This window comes from Lepisosteus platostomus, chromosome 11, assembly GCF_059453375.1.
Source record: "Lepisosteus platostomus isolate fLepPlt1 chromosome 11, fLepPlt1.hap1, whole genome shotgun sequence".
Taxonomy (NCBI): domain Eukaryota; kingdom Metazoa; phylum Chordata; class Actinopteri; order Semionotiformes; family Lepisosteidae; genus Lepisosteus; species Lepisosteus platostomus.
Genome location: NC_142621.1, coordinates 5,493,692 through 5,506,672, shown reverse-complemented (window position 1 = coordinate 5,506,672; position 12,981 = coordinate 5,493,692). Strand labels below are relative to the sequence as shown.

General features: G+C 38.1%; 1 protein-coding gene across 5 annotated transcripts in view; it reads right to left on the bottom strand.

Moving 5' to 3' along the window:
- Positions 1-757: 757 nt before the first annotated feature.
- Positions 758-12,981, bottom strand: part of slc6a9 (solute carrier family 6 member 9) — an 80,485-nt gene continuing 68,261 nt past the window's right edge. For all 5 annotated transcript variants that reach the window (XM_088598093.1, XM_088598092.1, XM_088598091.1 and 2 more), the window contains 9 exons: positions 12,231-12,363; positions 11,440-11,574; positions 11,205-11,308; positions 9,807-10,044; positions 9,294-9,428; positions 8,714-8,813; positions 8,260-8,360; positions 7,672-7,842; positions 758-7,413 (listed from right to left, as the gene is read on the bottom strand). In XM_088598093.1, coding sequence (XP_088454219.1) covers positions 7,189-7,413; positions 7,672-7,842; positions 8,260-8,360; positions 8,714-8,813; positions 9,294-9,428; positions 9,807-10,044; positions 11,205-11,308; positions 11,440-11,574; positions 12,231-12,363 — 1,342 coding nt within the window. In that variant the 3' untranslated portion in view covers positions 758-7,188. The remainder of the gene's footprint in view (positions 7,414-7,671; positions 7,843-8,259; positions 8,361-8,713; positions 8,814-9,293; positions 9,429-9,806; positions 10,045-11,204; positions 11,309-11,439; positions 11,575-12,230; positions 12,364-12,981) is intronic.

The following is a 12,981-nucleotide window of genomic DNA, read 5'->3' as shown; positions in this document are numbered from 1 at the left end:
GCACTACGGCTGCCGTCGCATCATCCAGGTGGGGCTGCACACTGGTGGTGGTGGAGGGGAGTCCCCATTACCTGTAAAGCGCTTTGAGTGGTGTCCAGAAAAGCGCTATATAAGTGTAAGCAATTATTATTATTATTATTACTATTATTTTATTATTTGCAATACAGAACAAACTCATGCCAATCTGATACTGGGTAAGTCCCACATTCACGCCACAGCGGATCACTGGGCCAGAGCTTATCCTGTTTTCCATTGCACTAAATGAACAGAGAGTATGTGAAACCTCCCTTGAAGGGACACATCACTGAGCCTGAGCCTAATGCTGGCAAACACTGGTACCCTTTAATACCGCTGGGTGGACTGGAGCAATGGGGGAGGGAAAGCACCTCACTGCTGTTGTACCTTGAGTGCCTGCAGTGGGGGTCTGAGCCCACAACCCGCAAGGTATGATGCTAGAAAATTAACACTCCTCTATGCTGTTTGCTACTAGATGAATCAGAAATTCAGAATTCAGGTTTTAGCTAACTAAACTCAAGTGGTCCAGCCCCTGGGCATGTGACGAATAATTTAAAATATACCATGTTAAAAAATCTGTATTGCTGCAGCTGAAAATATATATTTATAGTAACCTATACTCTGCGGAAAAACAATTTCCTAAAATAAAATTGCTTTCTTCTTTTAAAACGAACACATTAGGACACCTGGTAAAAAAGACACAGGACAACACCTGGAAATGAATGCAAAAATAACAATTAAATTACAGGTTAATCATTATTCTTTATTCACATTTCTAACAAAAAAAGTAACAATACGGCATTGTTGTACACATACTCTAGAGGTTTTTCATTAAAGCTAGATTGGACTCCCAGTCTTAAAATGAAAAATACACATTTACACTGGATATTGTGACACAATACATACACTTAGCATCATGCTGCTTCTTATCTGACACTGAAGAAAGGCTCTGAATGAGGAACACATGGGGGATCTGGGGCTGTTAACAGTAAGTAAGTTTGGCTGAAGTTGCTGCTCTACTCAAACAATTACCTGGACTGCACACTGCACCTGGTACTGTCCCTCCTTGCTACTGCTACTGTACATACACACGACAGTACTGACAACAGTTCTTACCAGGAGGAGAGACCCAGGTGCTGCAGCCCACTAGGAAGAAATGTAATATCGTGACAGATAAACAGTAAACAACAGCTTTATTAATATAAAGAACTACTGTTATGTATTATTTTCATTGCATGGCTTAAAGCACAGTTGATATCATGCCAGTGCTGTTACTCTTACATACTTGATAAACTTATTGGAGTTGTTTTTGGTTGGATCTTTTTTAAAGAACATGTAAATGTACAGAACAAATATTTTCTCCATTTAGATAGACTGACTGGCATGTCTCATACACCTTTGTATATAATGGATGGTGCATTTGTACCTTTAAAGTACTGAAAAGGAAAACACTAATTCCTTCCTAATTTCTGTGCTTAAATGTTCATCGATTTAGCCAATTAAAATATATACTTCTGTATAAAGGGATTTCAACGGTAGTACCTTGTTTTTAAGATATCCACATACAAACATTGTATTATTATTAATATTGTTATTCAGATTTTCAAATAAGACTTATATACATTGTCTATAGAATATTTTTCTGGAAAATGTCTTGAGCAGCAAAAAATATAAGATCATAAGCTAAAGTCAAGCTGATATTAGTTTATACTAATCAAAGGACATGATGGGGAAAAAAGACAAAATGAGGTACAGTAACAACCTTTGAAAAAAAATCTCCACCAACTTTAACTCTGTAGATGTACTGTAATAAACATTTTTTGAGCTAGTTCACAGGAATCACTTTCATGTAAAAAAGCCTTTATTTTTTAACCGGTTTAATTCCCATGTGATAAAAAAACACAACTGAAGAAATCACAGAGTAACAGCATACCCATGTGGCTATTAAAAATAGTTTTATATTAATTTGAGTAATGTATTGCATAAACCAATTTCTTTTCTGCTGGTCAAACTAGACATTTGCAACAATGGTCTTTGTAAAGTAAGGTTTACAATATACAACATACAGTAGGTTTTTCCCACTTACTGAAGTTTCCGCAGTGATATTAGACGGGGTGGGTGAGTGCTGTGGAGCAATACAGACTGTGCATTGTTACATAAACATCATGGAGGAAAATGCCTCACTCTGCAGACATGACAGCTCAAGAAAAACTAAAAAATGTACTGTAGTGTTCTAAAAAGCAAATCATAAAAACTAAAGTACATATTACAAAGGTAAATTTGTGCAATCTACCCATGTGAAAAAGATCCTATATACACTCAACTATAGTCTTTGAAAAATAGAACAGCAAATTTGTTACTTTTATTCAATGTTGTGAAAAGGAAGCACATTCACTTAATCCCATGCACAAACACAGAATTCATACTGATGTACAGGCTTTACTACTACTTTCAGTAATTTGCCTAGAACATGCCCATATCCATGGCAATAAAATAAGCACCAGGCCTCAGGGGAAATTGATAAACATGAGGTGTTGTCTACTAAAAAGCAGCCATAAAAAATGTCATCTAGTTATTTAAATTAGCATAACTGTCAATCCTTTTAAAATTAAAAATGTACCGTTTACGTTATTTATAAATGACATGCATTGATGCCACTGTATATAATCACGAGTAACAATAACGTCATCCATAACACTTACTATATCCATAAAACATATTGTGTGTGCACAATGTTTGCAGTGTCATATGTACTGAATATATTTTAAAATAGTGCTATTTTAGCCTTTCATAAAATGAACACTTCAAACTATATACTGTAGTTCAAAGTGGGCCTAAAAGGTGGCACTGAATTTCAAAAAGCAAAGGCTGTTTGTATAAGTGCTGCTCTGAAGCTTTTAATTTCGTATGTGCTTATATTCACATTGGTGTGCTGTTCTGGTATTATATGTGTGTACCACTGTGTGCTAAGACTTTAAAGGCTTTTGAAGATATACACTGTTCCATTTTTTTAGTTGGCGCTTCTTTAAGGCAGACTGGTAGTGTAGAAGTTGGCACGGCTGCCTCATACCTGTAGTTCTTGGGTCCCCCCCAGTTTGGGATATCTCTGGGTGCCCCACTGACCTCCTGATAGCAAGGTTAACTGGTGCATCTAAATTGTGCTTGTGTGTGTGTACCCTGTGATGGACTGCCGTTCCTGTCCAGTCCAGGGTCCTGCTTTGTGCTCTGTGCTTCTGGCATAGGCTCTGGGTTGCCATAACCCTGCCAGGAAAACAGGTTTTTATGAAAATGTCTATTTTCTTAAATATCATATTTAATTGAACATGAAGGCATTAAATAACTGTCTTCACTTTTTATGCAGCACAAAATTAAGTGAACAATTTTACCAAATCTACTTTATTTATTAGAGTTGCATTGGTTTTATGTAAAGAAAACTTCTGTCAAACAGAGCAGTACTCTACAATCTGGAAAATGATACTGAATCTCCTGCAATACCAGATACAAATCAACTGTATAACCTACGCTAAGCTGTGCCTTCATTTTTTTTTCTTCAGTCCCTTTGCATTATTCTGAAGCACAACATAATGTTTGAAAAGTCAGTTCTGTCTACAAAAAAAACAACAACTGAATTCTTCATTACTTATCATCAGGAATCCAAAGAACATGCATAGACAAAAATCCAGTATTCTGATGGAGTTAATTTATGGTTTTACATCCTCTTTTTAAAAGTATTACTTGTGTTTTTTGGCACAGACTTGCACATACTATTATATAGTCAAGACCTCTTTACTAAAGAACGTGGAAGAATAAACCAAATGCTCTAAATTAATTGTACTGATCTTAGGTTGTTGTTACATCACAGGTTTATTGCTGATGTACTGCTTTTACAATATTGATGAAAGATATGGCACCGTTTTGGAATAAATGTCCCAGCAGCAATATAATATCTGAACTGTAACCATATTTATGATGCAGTTAAATTCATGGCAAATCCTAGTCCTCTGTAGGACTAAAGATCCAGCTTTAGAGGGGGCAAGACATTCCAACATGTTTCAGTTCAAGTTTCCATTCAAAGCTGCCGTTTGGCAAGCTATTTGACGACAACTGGCTTTGAATTCGAAAAAAAAGTAGTGCCGCCGCACTTGAATATAAATGGCTAATCTGGCGATGAAAATGTTGTCTTACAAGTTTTATGATAGAAGACTTTCAAGAAAAATCCATACCAACTCTATCCTCAACTAAACACAAAACAAAGCAGCAGTTACAACTCATTACTACGTAGAATACATATTAACACTTTTCACACTCTACATTCACTGCAGCACCCCTCCCACGAAGAAAACCCCAAAACATCTGACGGGGGCGGTTTTACATCACTGTACAAGAAAAGACAAGACTGGGCCCTGCCGAGGATGCTGAGCAAGTGTTTGGTTCAGGAGAAAGCTTAGCTGTTATCTGGTTCTTTAAAACTGCAGTTCCATGGATAGGCATTCACATGGAAAGGGTTTATCTGGAACACATGTAGAGCTGCTGAAATGTGTGGAGCAATTAAAAAAAATTACAAAAATAAGCTGCTCTACTCCATTATGTGCAAATGTAATGTAAAGCACCTTTACTTTACTACACATTTCATTACAGTGCAGTAATTACATATATTTTTAAATATGAAGTAAAGCTTGAGTTTGTTGGGCTGTACTTATCTTGACATTTGTGCTTCAAATGTTCAAATATCCAAAAGGCACCAACACTACCCTCAGTCCCCTGAGTTTCAGATATTCTGCCAAACACACCCTAAGTCTGAACAGTTACAGCAAAAATTATTTTATATTATAACCTTTTATATTAATGTTATGAATACAAACAACCAACCATAGCAGACATCTGCAATTACCCAAATGGGCGCTGGCGAATAGGCAATCTGCTTGAACTGATAGGTGCACCGGCGCCCTCCTGTCACTTGCACTCTCAGGACACATACGAACAGCGTTAACTACCTTCTAACCTTGTGTTATGTTCGCACAATCTGTAACTGTATTTCTTGTATCATAATCCTAACCTAATCCCTAGAAACGTCTGTCCTTCTACTCTTCTGTCCCTCTCAACGAGCTCGCGGATAAAGCATTTCATTGCCGAAAACACCGCTTTATGCTGTTCGGTTTGTGCATTGATAAACCTTGCTTGATTGACCAAAAAAACACTCCAGTAATGAGACCTAAAACTGCTTGTCTAGGAATAATTATCAACTGATTAATCAGATGCAAACAGATACAGATTCCTCTGTTTTTAAGTCTGATTACCACCTTTGCCTGGTTATAACTGTTATAATATGATTATTAAGGAGCAAAAACAAGTAATGTAGACATTACCTGCAATGTAGACATTAGATATGTGGGACTATAGCAGCTGAACAGCCCGCTTTCCTGTTACTCTGTGCTGAGAAAAAAAATGGTTTTGGACTGAATCAGAGCCCAGTTTTCAAGTACCCACAAGTAAGTCTGCTGCTTGAAGTTACTTGAGAGAGGCTTACACCAAACTGAAAGCAAAAACCAGGCTTCTTGACAGCTCCTGTTTCCTCCTCCGTTAAGTCAAGAATAACTGGCAGCTCTTCATCCTGAAGCATCCTCGGCTTTTAGCCCATCAGTGTGAAAAAAAAAAAACAAGCTTCAAATTTACTGCCAAAATCAAGTCACAAACAAGTAAACATTACTCTTATTATTCAAGATACTGTAGTTTATAAAATATACTTTTTCTTTTTCCTTAAAATTATTTACTTTGTTAATTACAATAAAGAAAAAAGACACTGATGAGTGAACTACTGTACAGATAACTAAATTTAACTTCTCGATGACCTCTTGTTTTATGGGATTATCCTCCTCTCCTTTAGCTTTCCCTGGGGTGCCTCAAAACTGCAGAGTGGGATTTTACTTCTGCTCTTGTGCTCCAGAGCCCGGGCTTCTTCTTTTTAGCCCAACAAAAGCCTGTTAAAGACAGCCCACTTTTTCCAAACTCACTCTTATCTCTAAAGGGAACAGCATGAACAAATACTCTCCCTTTTGAAAAAACATAGCCGACATGAAAATGTAATTATATTCTGTACTCTAACAATGCAGACAAAACGGATTTTGCATGTTACAAATATTTGGTAACATGCGTTTCTTTCTTCATACGAGGCTACAAATACTGTTTAGTAACAGAGGTCAACACCATCTAAGCAATTGTATCCACTGTGCTATTTCCTACTGTTATTAACTAAAATGCTCCCTTCACAAGTGAGAGGTTAGATCTAATTTCAAGATACTCATTAAAATGAATGGAAGACCATACTGAAGTGGCACCTTAAGTCCTGAGCTGTAACTAGCAAACGTTTTCACCTTTTACTTTATTTCATCTTAAAGTTCAATTCTCGCATTGAGATCGTCTCCCTTATCCACTGATCTTTAAAGTTTCAGAAAGCAATTCTGTTTGAACCCTGAGAATGGGTGTGGCGAAGAAAGTGCTTTACCAGCCAGGGTAGCCATTTAGAAAACTGGAGACAAATACTCCTTTCATGTAATATACAATTAAAACTAAATAATGATCATAAGCTTTGACATATTTCTGTTTTCCCTATCCAAAGCTAATTAAATGTAGTTTTTTTCTGCATGTATGTGGGAGAGATTAAAACTGCAACAAATGAGTTTTAGAATCAATGGCATTTCTTGTGTTTTTAATGCCTGTCAGTATGTACTGTATGGTATGTCTATTTAAAAGTAAAATTAATCAGCATTATCGAATTGTTTCTGAAATTGGCTTTTAAATGATGTCAGAAAATTTGGTCTCCAGCTTTTAAACTGCTAGCACTGTTAAGATACTTTGTTGCCATTGCTGCTGCTACTATAACATATCTGGATTTTATAAAAATCTGAAAATAAATGTAGCCCACTCAACTATTATTTGTACTATGTACAAAGTGTGTATACCACATTGAAGATTTTCATGCATAAGAGAAAAAAAAAAGTTCTTTTAAAAAATGCATTATTAAATTATGCGGACAAAAAAATATTCCAATGACAACCGAATTCTCTAGAGATTAGAAATAATAAGCTTTTACAATATGTAAAAGCCACGTTTTCACCGTGAAGTGTCTCGAAACACTGTGCTGTGTAGAAAAGGCTTGAGACACTCTTCCTGGATTTATGCGGTAGTGTCTGGGTTGTGCGTGGAGCCGTTGCTGCCTTGGATGGTGAGACTTATCTCTTCAGGCTTCTTCTCTGTTTCCGTCTCTTTCTCCTTCTCATGCAGGGGTGCTTCCACCCCCCTGTCCGCGCTGGGGCTAACGGTGGGGGCGTATCTGCCTATCCGGTGCTCCTGTAGGGCAGGGCCCCATGTGTGATGTGGCTTCACTGCGTTCTTCAGCCGCTGAGAGAGACACAGACACATTCCCAATCACATCCCGCCTTTTCAGTCGTCTGCCCCCGGTGAAATTAGAATAGCAGGAGACCCTTGAGTTATTAATCTCTGCATTACTATTTCACTTCTTTCCTGCTTAGATATTCTCCCTTCTATTCCCAGTAATTGTCGTAGCTTTCCTTGCACAAAGCAGGCATGCGATGTCACCCGCTGTGTGAACAAACGTCATCATTAGGGACTAAGGGGAATGAATATGATCAGGCTTACCTCTAAGAAAGTTGTTCCTTCTGACTTTGAGATTTTGTAAATGGCATAAATAGGAATGCAGATGACCGAGGAGAGGGCCATGAGGAATCCAATCACTAAAGACCACCCAGGGTAGATGTAGTTATTGTAGGTAATGGGTTTGTACTGGATGACCGTAAAGACCAAGATAAACTAAAAAATAAAGAGGAATAAACACTGGTTACAACTCAGCAGATAAATCTGTTTACTGTTTTTAAACTACCTACAGTAACTATTACTACGGTCTTATGAAAGAAAACAACTTTTTTTTTTACAATGTTGAACTATCAGTGGCAATATTAATATTTTTTATTGGTTTTGGACAGGCTGACTTTACAAGCATTGTTCAACAGCAGAAACCATGCTCTATCTTCATACGAGTCAAAAGGGTTTTGTGCATGCACCAAGTCACGGTATGCACAATCACTCAGTCTAATAAATTGTTGCATTGATAATGAAGCAACAAGGTATTTTAAAGCAAAGACCTGCCATATTTTAAACACAGAAGGTTGTTTTGAACTGGAATCCCTCCATGGGATACACAAGCAGTCAGCTCAGAGGTTTACTCACTGTGATAATGACAGGCGAAATAAACCTCCAGCAGATTCTGAAGAACACTGGAGGGGGGAAACCCAACATCATCTCCACATCCTTAAAGTAGTTCACGTGTCCTGCAGTGGAGGACAAAGAGGGGTCAAACAATGACAGAGGTCATCGCCATAACTGAGCTCACTAGGGGTTTGTATGAATGGGCTTTCTATACATAATAAATACTGTAGGTTATTTATTATAGAGAGGGATAGTTTTCTGAAAGGCTTTAGCACAACACCATCTAAATCAAGTAGAGTTTAGAAAAGAATATATAGTGAAGAATTCAATATGAACATGTCAAATGATCACATTTCAAAATGACCTACATTAATGATGTTGAAGAACAGAACAGGAGAGACAAAGAAGTATCAGTCAAAATGATCTTTTCAAGAACAGAGCTATAAAGCAAGAGCTACTGAGGAGCTTATCTTACCATAAACATACATGATGCAGACACACATTATGCAAGAGATGACGACCAGAGAGAAACTGGCAGCATAGTTATCCATCAGCAGCAACCAGTAGATCCCAGCCTACGGGAGGAAGACAACACCTGAAAATGGCCACGTGCTGTACACACACACATACACACTTCTGATTCCTGGCCATACTGTTCTAGAGCCATACTGTTCTGGCCTCAGCTTAGAACACTGACACAGTTACACACGAGAAGAAGCCATCGGACACATTCGGTAGTGAGTATCTTAATAATCCAAAGATCCAACCTGGGACTTCAACACCATGTCTAGGCAGTTGGTCCATACTCACACTGTGCCTCCTGTTCTCGGTATTGAATCCCTGTTGACCTGTTCTGCTTTTATTGATTTAGATCAAAATCTATAAAACCATGTCCTTATGAGATTTTTGAAAATCACTATTCATTTTTGTGCAAAAGAAGGACTTGTGTCCCGTACGACGCGTGAGAACATCCTTACTTTGTTCTGATCAAGGAAATGAAAACCCTGAAGTGAAGAAGTCAAAATGTCCTTGTGACAGTTTGACTATACACTCACCTGGGTGGTCAGCGGCACTCCAAGGAGGAAGCCCAGGATGGCCACCCCAAGGGTGACGTAAGTCTTGTTCCTAATGATCCAGTCTGTTCCGATCTCATCCACAATAGCTGTGACCAGTGTTTCCAGCAGGCAGAACTACAATGACAATCAATCATCTGTCAGCTACTGCAATGGACACGGACCTGCAAACATTACTGGAGCAATCTGTAAATATACTCAATTAATAACAGAGTGAAGAGATTATTTTATGTTGATTGTTATTTGTTTTTCATAGTTGTTTTTTGAATTTCAAGACGAACTTCCAACCTTTTAGACTGACAACAGAGTTCTCTAAATAAAATAAATAAATGGTTCTGAAAATAATCAGCAGTGAGTATCAGGGAAACGGAAGGAAGCAGAAAGCTTAATGCATTCATTCAGCTGGAGCTCTGAGAAATGACTGCATTCTAGCTTGGCTCTAAAACAGGTCTTCTAACACTGGGAGGTGCGATGTAGCGTCGGTGGAGGGCTTACCTGAGTTCCCAGGCCCAACAGGATGAGCATGAAGAAGAAAAGCAGAGACCAGAGAGGGGAGATGGGCAGCAGGGTCAGGGCCTCAGGATAGGCCACAAAGGCCAGGCCAGGCCCGTGGTCAGCCACATCCGCTACATTCACGCCCAGGTTGTGTGCCATGAAGCCCAGGATGGAGAAGATGACGAAGCCCGCGTAGACGCTGGTTGCGCAGTTGGTCACACTGATGATAATGCTGTCCCTGTACCGATACGGAAAGCACAGTTCAAGCTTTGCAGCTCACATCAGAGGAGATTAAAATGTAAAATGAGATTAAAATCTGTTCAAAGGCATTTCTATGACAAGTTAACCCAAAATGACCATATATTTTACATTCATACTTTGTTCTAACTTCAACACCTAAATTTAAAACCATCATTTGTAGAACATATTCCATCACCTCAGCCTTTCTTCTTATTTACCACAAGATGGAGCTAAAATACTGGTTCCAAGTGCAAATATGAACTGTATTGCAGACATTCAGTCAAAAGTAACTGACGTTTTCACAGCTGTGTGCAGAGATATGGGGTTTTATTGATAACTCTGCATGCAATCATACAGAATTGGGGAATAAGCTCAAGAGAGGAATCAATTCCCTGAAATCTGACTATCATGGAAATCTCATTATTCAACAGAACTCACTAAACTCACTAAAATGCAAATTCTTGTTGTCAGTCTTGATTTCTATCCATTCACACATTAATATGTGAAAAAATATCCAAAATAAGTCAAATAAAAAACACAATAAATAAGAACTGTTGCAGATGAGAGGCTATTCAACTCATCTTGCTTGTTTTGTACATGAATACCTATGTTAAATCTAAACTTTCACTCAGGTATTTCTAAAAAGAGCTCAGAGGCTGCTTGTCAGTTTTACTTGACTGTAAAAAACAGTTTCTAATGCCCACAACTCCTTGTTGAAGTATGTCCTAGTTTTGCTACAAAGTCTAAAATATTCCTCTAGGCTGACCCTATCCAGACCAAATAAGATTTTATATATTTGAATCCAACCTTCTCTCGACTTCCGTTGCTCTAGACTGAAGAGATTTAGATCCCTTGACCTGTCTCTGCAAGACAGACAATCCCCTGAGACTAGGAACCATTCTTATTGCTTCTCTTTGAGGTAAAGCTATAATGTTCTTATGTCTGGAAAACGAGCACAGCAATCTAAACGAGATCTTACTGGTGTGTTGTAAAACCTGAACATAACATCCCTGGATTCAAATTCCACACTTTTTCCTCCAAACCCTCCTGAATTCTATTTGCTATCTCTATTGGTTCGCAGATTGCTCTGATCAGAACCCAGAAGAACCCAGATCCAGTTTAAAGGACGGTAACAACCATAAGTACAGTATGACGTACCGGAAGCAGTTGTTGTGGAATTTGTTATAGGAGGCCATGGTGATGAGCCCCCCCCAGGCACATCCGAGGGAGTAGAAGATCTGAGAAGCAGCATCTCCCCACACCTGAACCAAAGAGACAGAAGCAGCCGGTTTTACAATAGCATTGGAACTGGATGGCCAACAATTTCAGACCCTATTAATCAGGGTTTTCAGACTAAAAACTGGTGGGACACTAGCAAAATGGGCTAACTAACCTTAGCATCCAAGATCTTCTGCCACTGTGGTGTCAAGTAGTACTTGATTCCATTAATGGCACCATCCAGGGTGATTCCTCGAATGAAGAGGATGGTCAGGACAACATAGGGAAATGTGGCTGTGAAATATACCACCTGTTTGAGCAAAGCACAAATTATCAAAGAACAAATGGTGGACAAAAACAGTTAAATTGTGTCAGTGAAAAGGACAAAGAGCACAATTATATGTCAGTTCTGCTTAATCAGATGCATCCTATAACAAAATGTGGGTCTTTAAAAGTACAGCAGTTCAGAAAAACAGAAGTGAAGAATCCTTTTAATTTCTTTCCTTAAACCTCTTACACATCTTAAAAAGTCCTTCCATCTTTTTGAGATCACAACTTTAAAAAACACTGCAAGATTTTTTTTTTATTTTGTTTCTAAATTAATTATGCCCTTTTCCTGACAAACCTCCTGTTAAAACTCCAACATTCCAAATTCCCATTTCTTTTTAAATCAAGAATTAATCCAAATTCTCTGGGAATTGTTCTAACAATATATACTACTTGTGCAAATAGGCAGTCAGCCATCACTCATACCTAAACTGTTCATCTCAAACAGTTTTATCTGAAATTCTAAACACAACTATTTGGAAAAAAAAATTAAAAGCTCAGAAAAAATGTTTGCAGTAGGAGGTGGCATTCCAAGTATGTTAAAACTCATTCTGTAGGAGTACAATGAGTACACTAAAGTATTGCCTGGATTATCACTGTGCCCTTAGATATATACGCGAAGAATCTTGTATCACTTACTTTCCCTGAAGACTTGACTCCTCTGATAAGGCAAAGAAACACCACAACCCAGGAGACAGCAAGACATCCCAGTATAGGAAGTCGCACTTCTCCAAAATTTCCAATATCATCTGAAATGTTCAGCACGTAGTACCTGAAAAAAATCAAACAAGATTTTCATTTAAAGAAATCTGCTAGAAGCAGGAGAAAAATTCCAAAATGCTGGATTTGGTAAGAGGAGCACCTTAGACTGAAACTAGTTGTTTTGTTAATGACAACAAGGTAGAAAATAATTGTCTTCCCCATGTTGATGTAAAATAAAAAGACAGCAGAAGGTGGTCTCGTAAAGGAGGGTCACAACTGCTTCCAGGCTACAAAATAATACAGTTTTGTTCATGAGCTCTTTAGAAGGAACTCAAAGGTCATAAAAGAAATGTGTAGTACAGGTCAAATACAGTTAAAGGCTTAAAAGGGGAAAGACCCTTTTCTTTTCTGTGTTCTGTCTTCCCTCTCAATTCAGCTGTTACAATGTAGTTATAAGGTTTTGTAATTTTAAAAAGGGAGTGAGACTCATTTATGTAAGGTTGTGTGATGTAAACCTTCATCATCAGCTATTAAAAATATAAAAATTAGTGTAAGACCATAGTGAGCTAATATTTGATGTCGCAGATCCCTGTACTAATTATAGTAGCGGGTAAACAAAGACTGTTCCACAGACAATGGGATTGTTTCTAACTGCTGTTGGCAACAAAAAGCTCCTTTCATCTTACAG